Source organism: Gopherus evgoodei, chromosome 6 (genome assembly GCF_007399415.2).
Source record: "Gopherus evgoodei ecotype Sinaloan lineage chromosome 6, rGopEvg1_v1.p, whole genome shotgun sequence".
Lineage (NCBI taxonomy): Eukaryota > Metazoa > Chordata > Testudines > Testudinidae > Gopherus > Gopherus evgoodei.
Genome location: NC_044327.1, coordinates 22,582,807 through 22,605,618, shown reverse-complemented (window position 1 = coordinate 22,605,618; position 22,812 = coordinate 22,582,807). Strand labels below are relative to the sequence as shown.

Here is a 22,812-nt window from a genome sequence, read left to right as displayed (position 1 = left end):
CTTACCCAGAACTCTCATTTCCAGTCAACTCCGCCACAAGAGTGGAGAAAAATGCCCAGAATCATAAGATGGGAAAAAAGAGAAACTAAAATATTTCCAGAACTGTCATCTCAGTAGGTCTCCAACTCAAGGCCTTACAATCCAGTCAGACATGCTGATTAGGAAACAGGTAGAGACTTCCAAAGCCTGCCAACAAATATACAGTATGAGGAATCTCACTTCTTTGGCTCATAAGGTAACCAAGATTCAGGACACTAATACTGTGTGAAAAAGGTTGAAACAACTTAAGGCAGCAACCTCCAGTCATTGAATTTAGAAGCTTCATGTGAACATCTTGGAGGCTGCTTTACTTTTGCTGAAGCAAGCCTACAGATCCTTCAGAAAGCCAAGTCCTTTCATAGTGATCTTTGAGCCATTCTGCTATTTGTTTACGGAGATTCCGTGATGGGTGCTCATATGGCTATAGCCTATGGAAGGCTAGAAGATTACCAGTGCTGCTGTTATTCAGTACTCTAGTAATACCTGGTAGCCCCCACATGGGAACCCCTCATCGTCAGAGAGAAGAAATTCTATTGGGAAAAGTAAAAAATAGACCCCAAGAGACTCTCGCTTCCAGGAGGATGGATGTTTGGGCTGAGCTCTTGTGGTTTTCCTAAGCTGGTTAAAGCTTTTGAAGAGAAAACAATTTCTGATTCAAACAACCACATTTGTTTTCTTTCCAGCCTCAAGTCATACATGGTTCCAACCTACCACAAGCGTCTCTGGAGCCCTAGTAACTAGGCACCATCAACAACCGGACAACAGATAATTGCACAGCCTGTCAGATATTTTGACTCCTGGACTTCAAGAAAAGAGACTAGAAAGTTGCTAGACAGGACAATCTGCAAGACATTTTGTACAGGGATCACCTCTTCCCTACGAAAGACAAGAGGGAAGGAAAAACCGGCAAGAGAGGACTGTTGTCTCACTCACCCTTTTAGCAGAAACTATAGCCACTAGAGAAGCTCTCAATAGACAGAGAAAGGAAGAGCAAGCACAAGTTGGAACAATTTAGGACAACGGAGGAAACTAAGTGTCTATCTGGAGACTGCAAACAAGACACAGTCCAGAAGAATCATAAGGCGTGCATATGGCAAATGGGTGGGAAAGAGGGAGACAAGAGTCTGACCAATAACCCAGGGCTCTACACAAGACCGACAACAGAAGGTTGAACAAAACTAGTAGCCGACCACAACTCTTCTGTCTCACCTTTCCTGTTAAGGACAGTAAAACACTTGCGTATGCCCCTCTTATGACACCAGGAATAAAATGACAAACAAGTGTCAAGTTTTTTTACTGGATAAAAACAGTACCTCTAAAATATCAGCTTTTCAAACCACTAGTTTAGGGCTTGCGTTTCTAGGTCAGAATGCAGAAGGGATCTGTGACTGAAGTTTGGTACGTGAGCAGAGAACGAGGTTGCCCCAAATGCATTAAGTCTGCAAAACAAGCCCACCCAGCCACTTGAGCAATAAGAATTGCCTGAATTATGTTTATTCTTTGTCATTCTTCAAGTTTAGAAGAACTGGAAGAAAAACAGGTTCCATGTAGCTAACAATGTAAAGGTGCTCATATGACTCCCTATCATTTGGGAATGTGTGTTGACTTCAACACAGCTCTTCTATTACTGTGCACCACCATTGTCAGGCTAGATATCTGAACGACTGAGGGCACAACAACCCTGGCTGAAGAAAGCTGACATTTCACGCTGTGAATACGTTCTACACTTATGCCAGGTAGCTGGCTCATAGATGCTGAAGATGTTCTGCAAAGGGTAAGGGAAAACTGAGTTGCTTCTTGACCAGGTGTCAATATATATCTTGTCTGTTGAAACGGGCAGTGATTTAGAGGTTTGCACACTGCTATTTTGCAAGGAAAAGATAAGCACTATGCCTCCCGTGTTTCAGAAGGTTGATGGAATTCAGTTTGAGAGTATTTTTCCAAAGTCATCTTTGGGTTTCTTACAAATAAAGAAAATTGGATTCTCTTGCTAATGTGTGTGAAGAGCAGCAATGGAGTCCAAAGGAAAAAAATGAAGTTACGAAGATTCTCCTGCACAGTATTCTCATGTCAATGTTTCTCCAGCTGTGGGACTGGATCCCCAGACAGATCATGCAGTTGGAATTACAATGTGAAGTTCTATTTTTTCCCCCCATACTAAAAGAAAACGGGGTGGCTCCAACAAGCTTGACATACTAGTTTCTAACCATTTCCCCCAATAAGTATGCTGTATTTTATATATTAACATTTACAAGTACAATGGTTTCCATTTTATTCCCTTACCACAGATTTGTGATGTTTATTTTTTCCCAGTTTAATTGCTGCAATTGTTACAAGAAAAAAAAAATCAATAGTAATACATTAGCTCTGCTTTGACATCTCAAGCAGCATCAAATGAGACACAAAACCAAGAAAAAGCAATTATTCAGATTGGGGAAGAATAAATATGTGCTGTGCTGTAGACAGCCTTAGCTGTCTGAAACAGTTTGCTGAATCTGCTCCAGTATTTTGAAATGTATTAAATACGAGATCCAATGAGGCCATGAGTATTTAATAAAATGCTCAAAAACACAAGGGCTCCTAATAGGGCTTCTCAAACCTTTATCCTGTGTTGAGTTGAAATATTGGCCATATGCTTACTATACTCAAACTGCATTAGAATGCTATTTATTTTTATTAATTTGCATTATAGCACCTAAGAGCCCCAGTCAAGGACCTAAACATTTCCATGGGTGGGAATCAGGTTCAGAAGAGGAAGAGAGAAATCTACGAAAATACACAGCCAAACTCTCTCACGTGAGACCACAGATCAAATATTGAAAATTCAGTATTTGTGTTACATTCATGCCAGGGTTAAACACAGAATGCATTGGCAGCTAGTGTCAATTTTTTCCTTCTTCCAGCCCTGTACAAGTACAAGCCCCAAACAATGTATTAGAGATAAGCCCTTGAATTTAACGCTGAGTTCAACTCTTGGCTCCATATCACTTAATGTGATTACGAAGAATAAATTTTAAAATAAAGTGTTCAATGCAAACCTCTTTAGGTTATGTAGTCGTAGAGACTAGTGTCTACTATGGTTACAATTTCTCCAAGTATATAATGGGAAAAAATGGTTACCCTACAGTTACTTCGGATCTTTCGTGTGTGTTGTCCATATGCATATCATTTCTGGTGACTTGCATACAGTGATCCCAAGCCCTGGAGGTCTGTGGTTGGAGTCTATTGAAAACTGCTGTAAGCCAATTCTGTCAGTCAGAGCTGGCATTTAATCTGGAGCCCTCTGCGAAGGACTAGCACTGGGTGAATGTGTGACAAACTCCAGATAGCTACTACGCAAATCTCCAAAAGTGAAGTGTCCCTTAGCAAAGCTGTAGAGGCTGATTAAGCTCTGCTGGAACAGATACTGATCTGCATAGGTGGGTCCAAGCGATCTATCAGAAAGCAAGTTCTAATGCTGTCTGAACCCATTTTGTGTGGGGCTACAGGCTGACATTTTACTCCATTTGGCAAAAGCCAGAAATATAGTCTAGCAGAATTCCTGAATGGCCTCAGTCTGTCTAAATTGTAAGAGCCCTGACACATTCAAGGTATGGAATTTATCTTCCCCTTCATTAGTATGAGACTTAGGAAAGATGACTGGCAAGCTGAATGCTTGATTCAAGTAGCATTCAGCAATAGCTTTAAGCAAGAATTTCTAAGTAAATCCATTTATTCATGTCTGCATAATCAGTCATTTTAGCAAAATTTTCAGAAACCTTCATGATCCATCACTAACTTGGAGCGCTCAACAGTTGACCTTCCAGTGACCTGCTGTACACTATCCATCCATTTCTTGGCTGGTTGTACCCTGCTCCAACGACCCTCTACCATTCCTTCTGTAACTTTCTCAAGGTTATTTCCATCTCTATGCTGAAATGTGACCAAAGTACACTAAATCTGCATCTGTTGGATTTCTGACACCAGGATCTGCTTCTCTCCAATAATATTTCTAACAGGCACTCATTTTTTCCCCTGTACAGGAGCTATGCAAGAGTCTTCACCACCACCATATTGCAAAAGTTTCAGTTGTCTTCCTGTCAGCAGCATTAACTTCCCATGATTCTCATGCATAAATTGCTATGGAAAAAGTTAGGTTTTTCACCAATTGCACTTTTACACACTTCAGGAGGCCACAATTTTTACAGTGCTGGAGGTCATGAGTCCCATGAGCCTGACACACATCCTGACTGATGTCTTTGGCCAGGTTTGCAGTTGCACCTCACCATTCTGAGTGTCTCAGACCCTGTATAGTGGTAGCTGCGCCTTTACTGCTGTATAGGCCAATATCTTCCCCTTCCCCCCATTAATTCTATGCTTGAAGTAGGGCAAGCATGGATTTCTCTTTGTTGATTCTGAGCTTCAGAGTGACAAACATTGAGCTATGGAAAAATATGGATCTCTTGTTTCCTCAGATAAACTGCCACAGCCACTAGCCACTTGAATATCCCCAGAGCCACAGAGAGTCTCAAGGGAAACACTTTGGACTGATGAGACTTTGCCACCAGCAAAATGGCTTATTTCCTGTGGGAGAGGAACTGTGATGTGCAAATAGGCATCTTGTAAGTAGGAGAACCATGAACCCATCTTGAGGCTCCAAGGTAGGAATTCCCGATGACAGTCACCATACTTGAAACAGCTATATTTGTTGAGTTGAAGATTCAGGATGCAATGTCAATCTGCTTTCTTTTTTAGTATTAGGAAATGAGTAGGCTCCACAGCTCTGAGCTCCAGAAGGGAGTCCACTTCCTTTCTCAGCACTCTTGAGAGGAGTCCATACCCTGCTCCACATCAAGGAGAGACTGAAACTGGATGGAGTACCCTTTTGGGAGGTTAAAAGGGTACAGGCCTCCTGATAAGATGGTTCCAGAACTGAGATGTGGAAGGAGAGAATGCAGAACCTTGCCAGGCCCAAGACATTGAGGGCAACATCTAAGGACACACATGCCAGTATCTGCCTTTCTACCACTGAGTTTCTCCCTAGGCTCCTATGGAAGACTCGAACTGACACTCAGTTCCAGTTCAAGTAGTCATATTTAGCCTAGCAGTTCTACTTTAGTAGTTCAATATGCACATTTGTAAACTGCCTGTGGAATGATGTCTTACATCCCAAGAGGTCAAGCTTTTTCAGGCCTTTGTCCCATGGTGTTGGCTCAGGCAGTCCCTGTTGCTTAGGCCTCTTGTGGATCAGTCACCCCGATACACACATTGGAGGACTGTAAAAATGCTAAAACCTCTTGGATGAGTGATTATCTGTCTGATGCGGGTGCCACTGAGGCTGGGGATTGCCATAGAACCAGCCAGGGAATCTAACAAACCTTCATTTATTGGTACTGACAATCCAGTTCTCTTTCTCCAGGAATTTGTTCCATTTCCAGCAGAGTGCGCAGGAGAATTACTAGGGTATCCACCATCTGCCATAAGAGTTCCTCAAAGACATAGTAATCAGGCTGGGTTGGAACAGCCGGGTAGTTGCTTCATCTGGCAAAGATGAAGTCACCATAGGAATAATGTGCAGGAAGCTGAGAACCAACCTATCTTGGTCAACATCTTAGTTTTGGAGGTGTGAAGGCTGAGCTAAGTGACCTTCCTGGGATATATGAAGGGAAGGAGACCTAGGTCTTGAGATATAGCCCCTCTGTTGGTATGTATTCCACATGGGACCCAAAACAACCAAAACTGTACTGGATAGGGATAAAGTGCTGCAGGCCATGGGAAGTATCACAGGGCATTGCTATCAAGTGGCCTGATATTTTAAAAGAGGTGTGCCCTGAACTACCCAGCCAAGTAGCTCAGTTTGTAGGATAATGAATGTGGCAAACATTTGGGAGGAATCTCCTCAGATACAGGAGGAGGAAAAAGTCCCTCCCACAGGTGGAGCCATTCTTTCACGTGTTCTAGACAGTCCCAGAATATCTTGGATCAATAGTGAAGTATAAGATGTGAATAGTTCTGGAGCGAACAGATTCTTAATGGAGACCAGAACAGCAACTGGCTGGTTTACCACCATTCAATCCTCTGTACTATGAACCTCATGGATGCTGAGGAGCATTGGTTCTGAAGTTATTTCTTCCACCACTGGAAGCATGATTGGTACCACAGAGGATGGTGTGTGGGGCTCTGATGTCAGTACTGTAAGTTTATGTACCAATTCTTTCTTTGCTGAATGCTGGGGCAGAGAGCTGTAACACTCATGGCACGCACTTCAGTGCCAAGTGGGCCAGTACATGGTTTTACAGTGCTGAGTGGCTTGAAGGCAGCATAGCAGTATGGGTGAGGAGAAAAGCTTCTTTAAACAGCACTGAGGATTTTTCTGTGGTGCAGAAAAATCAGTGGGATCTGTTTTGGGTCTAAAACTGCCTCCTAGCTTTGATCTCCTCTGTACCAGTGAGCCATTTATGTTGCTAGTCACCCTAACATCAGGAGCCTTCCTTCCTCTTTCCCCACAGGAGTGGGCTGAAGAGGGGAGGACGTCCCTCCACTGACTCTGAACTCAACACTGAAGGAGTCCTGTAGCACGTGGTTAATCACCAGCACACCAGAGCACTCACTGAAATGGTTACTCTGGTTGGCAGTTTTCTCCCATCCAGGAACCAAAGAGGTCCTCACAGGTCTCTAAGAGAAAGAGGTTCAGGCACTCAGAGCGTGTGTGGGGTATGTGTGCTTAGCAAGGCTAAGAAGAGGTATTTTGAGTGTGTCATTGATGAGAATAATTGCCTTGCAGAATGGACAGGATTTGTATCCTGGAGACTCCAACAATTCCACAGAAGAGTGGTCAAGTGGTAGAACACTTCCCAGACTTTTAGGGTGCTTCCTACTTTTTTTTGGCCAAAAGGCTTAAAAGGTGAAATCTAACTGGACAGTGTAACTAGAACCCCAAATACCACAAATACGCAAGGCCAAAACTGTAGAGTGCGGTTGGCGGTAAAAAGGAATCGAAATATAGTTGCAGACTCTGCTCTTTATACCCTTAGCTAAGGAACATCAGAGGGTATGCAGGGCACTGGCACAGCTCCAATGGACAGCGCTATTCAAAGATATTCCTCTCTCATGCCCCCAAAGTATGACACTTGGACAATCACTAAACACAGATACTTAACATGCCAATATAGATATTTGCTATTGCCTGATACTTTGCACACAAGATCTCCACTTAAGAATTTGAGGTCTCTTTTTTAAAGAAATTATTATAGCAACACAATTTTAACAAGATGCACAGAGCAGAAATAGGTAATTCATAAAGTGTCCAATAGACAAGTGCTCTTTCAGCAATGAAGTTTGTAAAATGCTAGCTGCTGTAGCTCTGTGGCCTTTCGTTTTAGTTAAAGTGCCAGTTAAACAGTACTCACTAAAGCAGAGTAACAACTATGAAGTCTACATGGAGACATTACGGTGAATATATGCGGATGTATGATTTAGCAGTAAGGAGCAAGGAAAAAAACATCCCAAAAGATACTGCTTATGCAGATTTTAAGCTTATATTTCTCCCCCACTTGCACTCCTTTTTGCTTGCTCCCCCAAAACACACAAGCCCTGCTAAATCCAAACAAGGATCAGAGAGCAATTTTAGCATCCTTTTCCCTACCCCCAAGGGACAAGAAAAATCCACAAACAGATTGAGTTGAGACTGAGGATGTTAGTGAAGAGTAAGCTAGACTGTGAATTTAAAGCACATTAGTTCTCCACACTAATTCTCTATGTGGCCATTCTTAACTGTGCATTAGAAGTGCCTTTGTGTGGTTTAGCTCAGCATACTTTAAAGTCAGAGTGTCCACACATAGCATTAACGAGGGATAGCAAGTGCACTTTAAAAATTTACAGACTGGCTTATTCCACACTACCTTCCTCGTGCAGACAAGCTCTAAGTCTAGCCTCACCCCACTGTGCCTTCCATTGGTATTGTAAGAGTTTCCAAACTCTGGGCTCATCTGGGCTCTGTGACCACAAATAGCTAAGGGTTAATGTCTCTTTCACCTGGAAAGGAGTAACCTGAAACACCTGACCAGAGGACCAATCAGGAAACAAGACTTTTACAAATCTGGGTGGAGGGAAGTTTGTGTGTGGAGTTCTCTGTTCTTTGTCTTGTGTCTGACCCTCTTGGCTCTGAGAGTGATCTTTCTGTCTCCTGCCTTTCTAATCTTCTGTTTCCCAGTTGTAAGTACAAAGAGATAAGACAGTAGATTTATATTGTTTGGTTTTTGTATTTACATGTGTGTAGTTGCTAGAATGCGTTAAATTGTATTCTTTTTGGATAAGGCTGTTTATTCATATTTCTTTTAAGCAATTGACCCTGTATTTGTCACCTTAATACAGAGAGACCATTTTTATGTATTTCTCTTTCTTATAAAGCTTTCTTTTTTAGACCTGTTGGAGTTTTTCTTTAGTGGGAATTCCAGGGAATTAAGTCTGCAACTCACCAGGGAATTGGTGGGAGGAAGAAGTCAGGGGGAAAATCTCTTCGTGTTAGATTTACTAAGCCTGACTTTGCATACCCTCTGGGTGAAGAGGGAAGTACTTGTGTTTCCAGGACTGGAAAAGGGGAGGGTGGAGTCCCTCTGTTTAGATTCACGGAGCTTGCTTCTGTGTCTCTCTCCAGGAACCCAGGGAGGGAACACCTGGAAGGGAAAAGGGGGGGGAATGGTTTATTCCCCTTTGTTGTAAGACTCAAGGAATTTGGGTCTTTGGGGTCCCCAGGGAAAGTTGTTGGGGGGACCAGAGTGCCCCAAAACACTAATTTTTTGGGTGGTGGCAGCTTTACCAGGTCCAAGCCGGTAACTAAGCTTGGAGGTTTTCATGCTAACACCCATATTTTGGACGCTAAGGTCCAAATCTGGGAAAAATGTTATGACAGACCCACACATTTGATGCTGACCAGTTGGTTTGGGACATACACAGGGCCTAATCTCAGTCAGTCATGACAGCTTGTAGTAAAGTTTAAGCCCATGTGCCTTGAGGACCTGCCTATTTTTAAGTCACTGGAATTTCAGGGCAAAATTTGAGACTTCAGCCATATAACCCCAATAAATTCAGTATTTAACTTTGGCAGAGTTTAGCACTAGGTGAGCCCACCAAACCGTTAACAGCTTTTCACCCTAATATATTTCTCGTAATAAATACCTTGTTCAATATTTCAACTGTATCCATGGTGGGAATACACACAAAGCTCACAGAATACATATGAAGCTAGCATACAGCATAGCTGAAAAAAGCAGGGGTGGGTGAGAAACAGGTGGAGGTAGTTACTAGCCAAGAAGAGGAGTACACCAGGACTGCAATAAATACTGTATCCCAAATGGAAGGCCGTTTGAAAACAAAATGTATTTTCATTTTAGGTCCAAATGGCTTACGTGCAAAAAAAGTGTGGTTTTCACCAGTAAACCTACCAAGACCAAGATTATATACTGTAAACTCAGGTTTAAAATGATTAATCTGATCTCCCCTTTCAGTGTTTGTTCTCTTCTTAAACAAGGGACTTTACACAGTCCCTCCCTTTCACTACTTGGGTACATCTGGTATACGGCTACTGCCAACTGTTTCATGACATCCCAAGCAAAAATCATTAGCACAGCAGTGAGGGACCGTCAGGATTTCTAATTGGTGACTGCCTACTTATTTGAAAGGAGGTCCATCCCACCACCCAGCCCAGCCTGCCTAGTTTACAGGGGAGTGACATTCCCATGCGTATGCAGGAACATTCGTTTAGAAATCAGGGTTCCCTGGATTCTGCAATTCTATGACCGCAAAATTTAAAACATTGTTTCTAGTCCATATACCAGTGGAGATCAGTGTTCCCTCTAATTTTTTTTATGTCCATGCGTGACACATCACCTTCATATGGGTGCACATAAAATTCATGAGGTGGGGCCGAGGGGTTCGGAGTGTGAGAGGGGGCTCAGGACTGATGCAAGGGTGCAGGCTGCCCAGGGCTGCAGTAGGGAGAAAGAACTGCCCCCAGCAGCTCAGGGACAGGGCAGAGACATCTCTCCCTGCCACAACTCTAAGCCCCTGTGCAGGTCTTAATAGGCAGCTGCATGGCCAGACAGCTAAAAGGGAACTTAGGTGGAGAAAGCACAGAACTCAAGTGAGCATGCAGCAATCCATCCAGTTTGAGTCTCTGCAGAGCCTAAAGTAACTAAGATGTTAACAGCGCCATTCATCTTTCAGTGCTCCACGGATTCAGCCATTCCGTAGCTGTAGAATTTGGCATTTTTCCAATACATCACAATACTCAGTATTTCTGACATGGAGTTTGTCAGCATCCAGCTGCAGCAAAATGACATTTACTATCTTCTTGCCCAGACCTTACTGCTGCCACATCTTGTCACAGACACAGACTTTAAGGTCAGTAGGTTCCATCATGATAATCTAGTCTGTGGCCTGCAATGTGCAGGAGGTCAGAACTTCACCCACCCAGTCCTGTGACAGACTCATAACTGCTGGGTGAGCTACTGAAGTCCTCAAACCATGACTTAAAGACTTCAAGTTACAGAGAATCCACCATTTACACTAGTTTAAACCTGCAAGTGACCTGTGTCCCATGCTGCTGAGGAAGGCAAACCCCCTACCCCCACATCGTATCTGCCAATCTGACTCAGGACAAAAAAATTTTCCTGACCCCAAATACAGGTATCAGTTGGATCCTAAGTATGGTCAGACCAACCAGCTGGACACCTGAGAAAGAATTCTCTGTAGTAACGCGGAGCCCTCCCCATCTAGTCTCTCATCACCCACTGCTGGAGAAGTTTACTGCTAGCAGTCACAGATCGCCTACAGTGGCATGTAGCCAGCCTCATTATATATTATCTCCTCCATAAACTTAGAGTTCAGTCTTGAAGCCCACTTAAAAAGTGTTTTTGCCCCCACTGATCCCCTTCCAGAACTTCATTCCTCTGATGATTAGAAACTTTCACCTAATTTCAAGCCTCAACTTGTTGATGGCCAGTTTATATCCTCAGGGATTCCCAGTAACGAGGAATTAACTGACTTTCAGTGCACATACCCTGAACTTCCCCATGGAGCTAGGCAGCAGGAGGTCAAGGACGTGAATGTTAGACTCCAGCTTGCAGCCTGGGAGGAATAAGGGAGCTAGAACAGGCTGGCCAACTAGGCTAACTGGAGAAAAGCAGCAGCAGCGGCAGCTCAAAGTGATGAGCTGCTGAAGCTCCCCTTTCCCTGAACACATGAAGGAGGAAGGGGAAGGAGTCAGGCCACCTGGAAAACACTGCAGGATCCAACACTGGGGAAATGGAGCAAAGCTGTCTGGAGCACAAAGTGGAGAAAGTCATCCTCAAAGAGGACTGTTGACATTTAAAAAAAAATAATCAGTATTTTGAACTCAAGTCTTAGTGGCACGTATGTGGGGAGGAAGGAAGGGAATGCAGGACGATATTTTACAGCACTAGAATAAAGTTAACATTGCCATGGAATTGGGTCCATGATGCAGATTAGTCATACAGATCAGGAGTTTATTATAGCCAGTCAGTAATAGGCTGGAGGAAGGGAAGCCCAGCTGCAGTAGGGATGTTGCTCTAGGCAGATACACAGGTACAGTGTGATGCTGGGAGAATCCTCTTTTCCTCAACAGCTCCTGGCTAGCTGCCAAGAACCACCAGTTCCCTACTCCAGCAGCAGCTGTAGCACAGCTGCTGTCGGGTAAAATGCCTGCAGAGATCCAGGCCATTGGAACAGCGCAGTCAGGAAGGAGAGCATGCAATCCGTGCAAATGGCACCTGGCCAGCTCTCAGCGAAGATGTGTGGATTCCTTTCCCATATGTTCATGCTCATGAGCTACAGGTGCCCTCCAGGCCTCACCCTGACATCCCCATTTCCTGCTGCAGTTACAGCTAGGGGTGTGTCTCCCCCTAAAGCTAGCTTTCAGAATAAAACTGGCCTCTCTAAACTGGGACCTCTGCCTTTCTACTCTACAATACTCTTTCTACTCCATGAGCTCTTAATTATTAGAGCTGATAAGAAAAAAAAGAAAGTTTGCCAAAAAAATTGAATTTGGGTCAAAAAGAAGAGAGTCTTAATTTGCAAAATTTCTACCAGCCTTCCTGATTACATTAGAGAAGCCTCCCCTCTCACATCAAAGAGTCAGTAAATGGAGGTTGAGAACTTACAGAAAGTTCTCTTTAAAAACCACACAACAGCCAAGACATCTTAAGAGCCCCATCTGTAAGTGTACTAGAAATATGTAACTGGGAAAAAATGATTTAGCTGGCAAATACTCAAAAACCTTTATGCAAACAAATAGGCAATTCATTGAGAACTGGAAAGTTAGTTTTATAAAGGAACTTCATCTAAAAATGTCACCTCTAGCTAAAGCTTTGCTACAGCCATTGACTGTTCAATGCAGTTTAAATACTTCTAATTTTGCATACATTTTGACAGCTGGCAAAGAGAATGGGAGGAGATTAAACAAACTTTGTAACACACATCTTCGTTTTGTTATTTAAATATACATATACACATCACCCAACAGTCTGCTTAGAACAGGGGTTCTCAAACTGGGGGGGTCATGACCCTTCAGAGAGTCACAGGATGATTACGTGGAGGTCATGAGGTCTCAGTTCCATGGAGCTGACAGCTCTGAGTTCCCATTACATTAAATGAACCCCCTCCCAAATTTTTAATTTATAAGAGGGGCACACTCAGAGGGCTTGCTGGATGAAAGAGTCCATCAATACAAAAAGGTTTGAAAACCACTGGCTTATAAATACTCAGAAAGTTAAAGCTATACCCCTGGTTATTAATGTCTTCATCCTGGAGACATGCGTGACCTGTGCAACAGAACTGTTCAACCTATCCTAAACAAAAAGCTAAATGAAAGAAATGCTCCATTCAGCCTTCAGTTCACATTATTTGCAACCTCTCTCAGCCAGGACAGACAGATAGCATGCATCAAGGAAGCTGTGTTAAAAATATTGCAATGTGAAGTTTTATTTCCCACCCAAGAGACTGCAGCGAGTATGACTGAACAAGGATTCCATCCACCCTTTTACCCCCACTGAAAATTAAGAGGCTTCAGATTTATTTAATTTATCTCACTGAGCGGTGGGGAAGGAGAACTAAGTTGTGCTGTTCCATCTGCTGGGCTTAGTGCAAACCAAAGTTCTGACTGAGTTAATCAAACATACCCGACAAGTCAATGATATACAGTTATCTATTCTTTTCACATCTTAATATCCTTTCCAAAAGCCTTTAATGTCTAGCTCAGAAAGCATTCAAAGGGCCTGCTAACATTTATATTGCTCATCTACCAACTTGGATGAAATGCAAATAAAAAGCATTTAAAATTCTTCATAAGTGAGAATACAGCACAGCTAATATCTTCAACCTAGCAATATATAGTCTGCTTCTTCATCTGAATCCCATAATTCACAAAGGCTGGAGGTTATGCAAAATGCCAGTTTAAAGAGCATATTGCGTGTATGCGCATATGCAGAATTATAGTTCCAACATACCTGTTATTTTGTCTCTTACAAGCTTGCAGGACTCTATCTCCCCAATGCTTCCAAACAGACTCTTCAGCTCTTCTTGTGTCATGTTTTGAGGAAGGTAGTTGACTATTAAATTGGTCTTGCTGTCCTCTGTGTTCCCAGAGTCAACTGGCGATGAACAGTTGTTGTTTATGGTGGTTGGACCATTGGCTGTGTTATTGCAAGTTGGTCCATTAGACAGTTGTGTTTCCATGGCAGCAATTACCTGCTAAAACAGAGAAAGTAAGAAGAGTCAGAATTCATATTTCACAATCTATTAGAGATTCCAGCCAAGAATTTAAAGACTTGTCACTATGCACAAGAGATTATTTCCAGGCTTCCAATAATGCCTCGACAAAAAGGAATATTTAATTGTTATGCAGTAAGATGTTTAGAAATTTAAAGGCAAATAAGGTTGTTGCTAAGATATTTATTAAGGGTGCTTCTAGAAAGTGTTGTCAAAGAAATTAACAACAGAAAAACTTAATTCTGCTACACATAGAAGCAATCAGCCTTCCAAGTACAGGAAATTATATCAACACATTTTAACCAGTTACTAAGCACTAACATTGTTAACAGTTTACAACTGAGCACCAAAATAGTACGGGATGCACTTTTAAAAAAACAGCATGTACTCTTTTGGTTACTTTTCCAGTACTGAAAACAAGTTTAACAATATTTTAAGACTACTTCTGATGAACATTCGAAGAACATACAATTCATAATCCCTGATTTAAAGATGTTTAGAGAGACAATGGAAATGTTGGGATGGAAACTGGAACTCTTCTTCCTTGATGATCTAAGGCCATCTTCTTCTGCACTTCTGTTGGTCAGTAATAGCTTTTAAATAGCACTCACCATTCCAATAGGCTGATACCTACAATCCCCCTTCTCCCTACCTCTCAGCTCCACTAACCCAAAAATCAAAATACATGGCTTAGTACTTACTGTACTTATTTTACTCATAAATGAGTGATTATAGTACAGACTTATTTCACCTCAAACAACTGTACAGACAACTCACAGACGCAGAAGAGGTCATTAAAGAGTCAACGCTTGCCTAGATGATGCCAGAGATCTATTCCAACTAAGTGGGACATCAGATATCCACTGCATGGTAACTATTGGCGAGACAACTTTTTAATGCAGCCACTGTATCTATCTAAGACTTAACTGTTCTATCCATTTACAGAACTAGCTACACAGGACAGTTTCCAATTCTAAATACAATGTAAAAGTTGGTCAGGTTTATTCTAATAAAATATAGGTTCCAACATTAAAAAGACAACCCTAAGCACAAATTACAGAACACTTTCAGAAAGATAATTAGTGCTGAAATCTAACTTTACGCTGGTTTCAAAGAGGACACATCTCACACAAAAACCTTATTTATTAAATCCATAGCTTAAGTAGCCAAATTATCTTATGAAGTCAACTGGTTTTCAAAGCCTGGAAATTTGATTTTAAGTGAGTGAAAGTGTCTTCAAAGTCAGAGATTTAAAGCCCCATGAAACAGTTGTAGGCTCTGGTGCTTTTTTAAAAAAAATACGTTACAAGTAGGACAACTCCTGTAGAAATACAGTGTTGCCCAAGAGGTTGCATTTGGTGCAAAATAGAAAGCAGTAATAAACATTTCTTTCCATTTAAAAAAAATGGATCCAGTTTTGCTGAACTGAGCTCCCACTAAAACAGCAACATTTTCATCCCTCCTGACAAACTCCTGTAGATTATCCTGGTCCTGGCATTGTATTAAAACAAGCCTGCGTCAAAAGACAAGAAAGTAGCTGAGGCCAATTAAGACAAAATTACTATTTAGATCTTAGTCTATCTGGTGGAGTCGGGTAAGCCACAAATGCTGCATTCTGACTGAAGCTCACTGGGTTTGCGTTTAAATTTTGAAGTGTTCATTGATCAAAATTAGCAAGGACAAACAAACAATCCTCACTTAATTGCACATTTTATTTTTATGTTCAGGAGGCAAGAATGAGATCCTAAGCCAACATTCAAGTGAACAGCTGCAGTAGCCTGGGTACACTGAAATTATAATATTTCTCAGTTATAGGACCATCTGCTCTGAATCAAGTGATACTAATATGTTATATTTTACAAATAACGCATATTCCATTGATAGGTTCAACAACTGTTCACAGAATATCAAGCAAGTCTTTGAGCAGTTACTGAGTAAGTATTTTTTCAGCCAGAAAAAATAGTTTAAGGTAATTTACAATTTTAACACAAAACTTTTAGAGTAGGAATTGTAAATAACTTTAAAAAATTAGTAACCAAAAAAATACAGTGTACAGGTTTTAAAAAGATTACTGTAATTTAGTATTCAGACCATACCAAAACAGTTTTATTACAATTATATTCTTCAGTTATCCCTTGGATATTTTAAATTAGTACGAAAAGCTATTTCTAAATAGAAAGAAAATCAGTGCAGTTTAAATTTCTACAGATCACCATGTTAAAAAAAAAAGTTATCATAATACACTGTTCTGGACCCTGACAAATAGAGATACAAACTGTGTTTAAACATGAAAGCATATAGTAGAAATTTAAGGGTTTGGTATGGCCTCAGCACTATTTTAACATGTTAAAAAGTAGCCTACAGAATTTAAGAAAAATCCCACAGACCCCAGTCCAAGGCTCTGCTGCCCACGAACCACTTCTAAGCAGAGAAGCCACATCACACAGTCTGACTGCCATGTTAGTTTGGAGTTGCCGTCTGCAATATGGACACAAAAAGTACCGTATGTTAGATTAGCAAGATAATGCAACAAATCAGTTTGTACAAATTTACAGTAATTGTATTTATATTCCAAGCACGTCCATGCAGTGTGGTTTAATTGAATTTGAGGCAATTCCAATCTAATCTTTCCAAACTTGGTTAAAACATGTTTTTCTTACATGAATTGTGTTTGTTTTTTAAAAACAGCCTAATTTTAAGGTAGTACAAACTAGTTACCTCTGCACCTAGCCTGGAAACTACCTTAAAAAACCACACCATGTCTAAAAGGAACCACATCACAACATGAATTTTTTTTTTAATCCTGTAACAAGGAAGGGACAAGGAGAGAAACAAATGAATCTAGTTTCAATTAGAATGCAAGGTGGTCACGCACGTACCATTTAAAAAAAAAAAAAACTCCATTACACATCCATCCCACCCATGAAGTCACAACACAAGACAAAATCGTGCTCTGCTAGAATCCAGTCTATTCTTAACCCTGGAACTTCACATTAAAAAAAGTGAGTTAAATTATATACAGAAGCTTTGCTGTTTGAGATCAGCATGGATTTACTTACAATAGCCCTATTAAACCAGGTAGTATACTGTACATAGATAAAAAAGCAGAAGAGTCAGTTCACCTTTTTTTAACTGGAATAATTGGACCAATAAATATGAATGTTCAAGGTAATGCTTGAATAAAGGGTATTATTGTCACCAAGCAAACCAACTGAATATTTTTAATATGCAAACTGCAAAACCCAGCATGATTTGAAATTAGCAATGCTAGGAAGCCACCGACATAGGTAATGGCCATTTACAATGTATTACAACTTGCCCAGATATTAAATACAGCCACAATCTTGGCATTAAAACAAAGCAGGAGACTGTGGCTTTTTTGACACAATTTTGGCTGTGCTAGTCTAGCCCAGCCCAACTTCTTTACTCTATTCATGTGTCTTATCTTAGATAAATCCAAAGATTGGTTACCTCAGCCACAGCCATAAGCAATTCAGCTTTTGGAAGGTTGTTTTCTGCACTGAATTTAGAACACAAGGCTACTTAATTTTAAGTAACCCATGATACAGCAATTCTGATTTTCCTTTATTTCAGTTATAAAACTTAAAACTAGTTTGCGTGAAAAGTTAAAGCTTATACTCAGAGTTGTACCAGTAGTAAATATTTAGTGTTCTAATTTAAAAGCAATACTTGTATCTTCAAATCAATTACAAGCTTAATAAATCTTTGAAGAGACAATTTGAGACATTGGCTTAAGATAAGACTAGAGACAAAGAGGATACTACATAATCTACCATGCTGTAAATCCTACCCTACAATGACCCATTTGCAGACTGAAGAGCAAGTTAAAAGAATAGTCACCTACACAAGAAAAGCTCAGTTGTTTTAAGCATACATGCTCCATTTGGTCCAGACAAACCTGATCAAGTAGTCTTGGAGGATATAGTGTGTCATATCACCCTGATTTACAACAACTTGTATTCTAATGCACTGCAGTTCCAAAAAAACTCACTAAGTTGACACAGTTGTGTCATAGAAGTAGGAAACTAGGATCTCATCACTTCTGAAGATGACTTCACATGCAAAGTGTTTCACTTTGACCATAGGAAAAACTTACGCATTTTGAGTGATCCCTCTTCAGAATACTAGTTTTCTTAACACTTGCTTTCTTTGGTGGTAGAGATGCATTTCATAAGCTTCTCACATGACTATCATTGGACAATCCTTTATGCTAGCCAATAATTGAATTACCAAGACAATTTCTCAAAGACAGATTTTGCTCTGCCACTTGTTTTACAATTTCACTCATTACCACCAACCCCGTTATACAGACTGCTCCAAATATCAAGTTTCCTGGAAGTATAAGTCAAAATCAGCCTTTGCAAAGCCACCAACTTTAATGTATTTTTAAAAATATGTTAAAAGTTCTGGTTAGAGAAATGGCTTTCAGTTACATTTTATCGACTAATGATTTCCTCTCCGCTCTTCCATATCAACATAACGTTTCTAATTAACACCCATTGTGAAGCCAACTACACTTTAAGTTGACCATTTCTTTAATAACATTTCTTTCAAGTTTTATCCCAGCCCCAGATTCCCCTTGGGAAAGGTCTTTGGTTTTCTATCATCTTCTATTGCTGTGTAAGAGATCCACAGAAAACAGCAGAAACTAACTTGATCAGGGGAAACCAGTGATACAGACTATGCAGCAGATGCAAAGAAAACAAGAAAAAGGGACAAACACTGTCTGGGTCTCAAGTTATTCATAATCAGGCAGGGTGGTTAATTTTTTTTTTTAAATCAGATTTATTTTAAATACTTAAAAAAATGAACCTCTTAAATTAAACGTGAAATTATGATGACCTATGCTAAAAGTACAATTTTACTGTAACCTATTTAATTCATTTAAGTTAAATTAATATAGAATATTCATGCAATTCAATTTATTGGCAATGGTTTAAAGACAAATGTCAGATCACAAGACTGGCCAAAGTCACTAGCTAAGTACGGTTCCAGGAACCAGAGTTTGTTGAAGTGCTAACCCAACTTTTGACAGTAACTTTTGCAGGTGCAGAGAGAATATTTTATTCATTTCCGTTTATTCAGCTCATTCAATTCAATTGGTTCATTCACAGCCGAGACAGAAACTGAAAGTTGACAAAGCAGAAAAGTTTCTCTTCCGATTTATGAAAAAATAGAACTAATAGATTTCAACCTGTCAGAGCTAAAGTCCAGAAGGACACAATGACCAGAATGAATCGGTACAATTCACTTGTATTAAAAGAAATCTGTTTTAAAATGCAAACATATTTTGATAAGTTTTTGAATGTATCCAGCACATTTAAGGTAGTTCTATTTAACTAAAACAATTTTGAAGTGTTTGTGTTCATTTTTAATTGAATTCCAATTTCCATTCAACTATAGCTTGACACTAACAAAAAATAAGAAATGCATCCCTATTTTTTAAAACATAAGGATAATGTAAGAATTAAGAATATGAATGATTAGCTATAACTGTTTAAACAAGTATATATAGATATAGTGTGTCATCCCGATTTGCAAAATAGTACCAAATTATTCTCAAAAGGCTGGTACAACCTCACCTCTTTACAGAAAATAAAAAATACAAAATGCAAAAGATTAAAATCAAAATTTTTAAATCAAGATTTCCTGCTCAGATTTATATCAATTAAAACTGGTGAATTACTGTACTTTAATTTGACTGACTCCACTTTGTAAGCAGTTCCATTTTAAAAAACCGAACACTTGATATCCTTCAAAAAACAGAGGACTTGGCTGAAACTCAAATCAAACTGATGTCAGTAGAATGAGACACGCAACCGGAAGAGATGGCAAAGATATCAGTCCACAGGACTGATAGGAAATTCAACCACCATTAGTAATCTCACCCAGAAGATCTGAAAGCCAACCCACTCTGGGTCTTAAATAACCCAGATTTCTTGACCTTCAGGGCCCATTTGTTCCATCTGGCCTTTGAAGAGAGGTAGGAGGGAATGGAGGCATAAACTAGTGTAAATATCCCCATCTGGCTAAAGTTATACTGCACAGGAGAAGAGTGGACATGACTGCACTCCATTTTGTTTTGGCAATATTAAGCAATTGGCACAGTGACCAGACCTTAAGTATGGGGCTTTTTCAATGTAGATTAAATAAAATAAAGAAATTTAAATTAAAAAATAAATACTTGGTCCTTACTACAGTTTAAGCCCAGATGGACATCATATTTTTCCTTCGGACTCATTTTAGACTACAACCATTGCCAACTCTGGTGGTAGTCTAAAGGCAAAATATGGCTGTGAAAGTTTACTAGCATGGGCACAAGATCTGCTGGCATGCCCTTTCCTAAGGCTTTTTTTTTTTTTAAAGCCATTTTACTTGCAAAGTAGAGCAAAGTGCCTAGCACTAGATTTTTGTCAAGTTAACATATGTTTGTTAAAAAAGTACAATTTCGTCTTGTGCTCTTCCTTCGTAAATCAGTCTTCCAGGATATTGTTAAAAAGGAGCCCTTCACATCAATACTCAAATGAAGACATAGCAAAAGACAAAAATACTGGTAATTCTAATCCTTCAAAGCACAGATAATTGAAAAAATATTTAATGGTTTTCTAAATCCTGGGTCCTCTGTGATGCTGCAGATGCACAGCATTTGTTTGTGCAAGTCTATGAAATCAGTTAGAGAAACCGGATAGGAATTCAGCCTATGCAAAGAATACTATGGGAAGGGTCCTTAAAAACATATTTCGTGGATACAGGCATATATGAACATGGCAAGGTCCTCTCAGAACCAAAAACCTTGACTCTCAAGTCATGGAAACAAGGGTTGGTAGTGAAGGAAAGACCAAGAAGGGGCGGGGGGAGGGACGCAATTCCTTAAAGAGGAAGGCCCTCCCAAGATAGGCATGGCCCAAATCAATCAATCAATCAATCAATCATTCTCCATGCACCAGCAAACCTACCTGGGAGGAAGTGACTCGTTTGTGCTAAGCAGACAGAATTACCTCTCTCACCTCTAATCAAGTATGTGGATGGCAGAGTATGACAACTACAGCAATATAAAGGTAGGTAGCCCTAGTATCAACCATGCTTAATGGGAGGTTTGCTAGGAACTTAAATAAGGGAGAGTATCAAACTCATAGCTGAGCAGCAGCCTACGGTTTTGGCACCCTCCAATTCTAGTGAGGCAGAGTAATATAGCTGACAGCTCTTGTAAGTTTTACTGGGCTAAGTGCCTCATGTCCAGGATCTTTATGGTTGTCTCATCAGGGCCCAAGGTAGAATGTCCTTATTCCCTGCACACAGCCCCAGCTATACAACGGGGAAGTTTTACAATCTGTGTATAATAGCCTGTAGAAGAGAGGTAAGCATTTGTTACTTTTATTATCACCCACGTGCTGAACACCTCACTAAACAAAAAACTACAAAGTATTTGGGTTCCTTAAAAAAAAAATCAATCACAAACAAGGGGGGCACGAGGGGAGGAAAAAAGATTAAAAAATGCTGCAGCTCAGTATGTGCTTGTTGCAAACAAAATAAGTTTTTTCTTCATTTGTAGGTTTTGCTGCATAGATTGAGTTTTTAAGAAGATATGAATGGGCTAAAGGTGGTGGCTAGACAGACAGAGCATTTCAGGTGGGAGCTAAGAAGAAAATGGAGACAGCAGACTACCAGTGTAAAAGGTGGAAGGGTAGGGATTGTGCTTAGGTCAGCAGCTGAGTGACTCCGAGCCTTAAAACAAAGGACAAGTCTGACATTTACACAGAGTAATCTGGGATGTGGTGAAGAGGCTGATCATAGGGGGCAAGCAATGATTATTTGCGCTAAAGATTTTAGCCCAGACAGAAAGCAGCAAGGTAACATAGGGAAGTTCTTGGAGAAAAAAAAAAGAGGAAGCCTGCACAAAAGGGATCATAAAGGAAAGAAACATTCAAGATTTTGAGAGTTCTCCACCTACAGAATTAGGAAGAACCCACAAGTGCTATGGAACACTCAAAAGATGAATTGTGCTAAGTAGCACAATACTAACACTGGATTCTATGTTTGCAGTTCTATGTATCAGTACCAAGGAAATATGCCAAATAGTTAAGGCCACATTAGTAAAGGAAAGGAGGAAGAAAAGGATTTATAATCCCAAGTGCAAGCATCTGCAGGGAACAGTGAAGAGGGATACCAATAAATGTTTCCATATATCCATGTAATAAGTTTTAGAAGTGAGCAAGAATCCTTGGCATCGGAAGACAAATGCAGCTGGCATTTCTAAAGCCTGGTGCATGAGAATCAATGATATATTCTAACTTCTCAAGAGCAAAGTTAAAAGGAGAGAAAGCACTATAAAGAATTCCTCAAATACTAACAAAAGCACAAAGGTAGGAAACCCAGATTGGATATAATAAAATCAAGTTATCACCCAGATGCCATCCAGAAACCATGAACACAGAAAGACCAAGGAACAGAACTAATAGGTGATGATAGCAAACCTACTATAAACCTGAACTTCACTCTGGGATATTATGGTATCAATTTTTCTAAAATAAATTGTTTCTCTGAACAGTCTATTTCTGAGCAAATACAAGGATAAAAACTGCTCAACAACGTTCCTATACGTATTTCTGCAGCTCAATAGCCCTTCGTCCTAAGTAACAGTAGGACAAAGTTGGCTATTCCCACAATGGAGGAGAGAAATGAGACCATACGAGACTGTATAATAGAGACACTGAACTTCAAGAAGGGAGACTGAAGTAACCTAGAAACATAATCAATACTAATCTTCTCTAATTCTTCATATTTGCATGGAGACTTGTGGGCTCAGCTATTGGAACTGCTCAATTCCCAAAAACAAGAAAGCATCTGGAAATTAAATGTGATCAAATGACATGGTATGAACTTTAAGCCAAAAAAGACTGAAACCCAGTACAAGTGATGTGAATGGGATAAAACACTCTCTCTAAAAACTTTGGCAGGTGAAAGAGACATGAAAAATTTTTGCCTTTG

At 40.2% G+C, this 22,812-nt stretch overlaps 1 protein-coding gene across 9 annotated transcripts in view; it reads right to left on the bottom strand.

The window, feature by feature from the left end:
* ELAVL2 (ELAV like RNA binding protein 2) overlaps positions 1-22,812 on the bottom strand; it is a 161,593-nt gene that overhangs the window by 72,367 nt on the left and 66,414 nt on the right. For 6 of the 9 annotated variants that reach the window (XM_030567670.1, XM_030567674.1, XM_030567678.1 and 3 more), the window contains exons 2-3: positions 16,191-16,281; positions 13,542-13,785 (exon numbers count right to left, since the gene is read on the bottom strand). In XM_030567670.1, the coding sequence (XP_030423530.1) occupies positions 13,542-13,785; positions 16,191-16,262 (316 nt within the window). In that variant the 5' untranslated portion in view covers positions 16,263-16,281. The remainder of the gene's footprint in view (positions 1-13,541; positions 13,786-16,190; positions 16,282-22,812) is intronic. The other 3 variants (XM_030567675.1, XM_030567676.1, XM_030567677.1) reach the window with 2 other exon arrangements.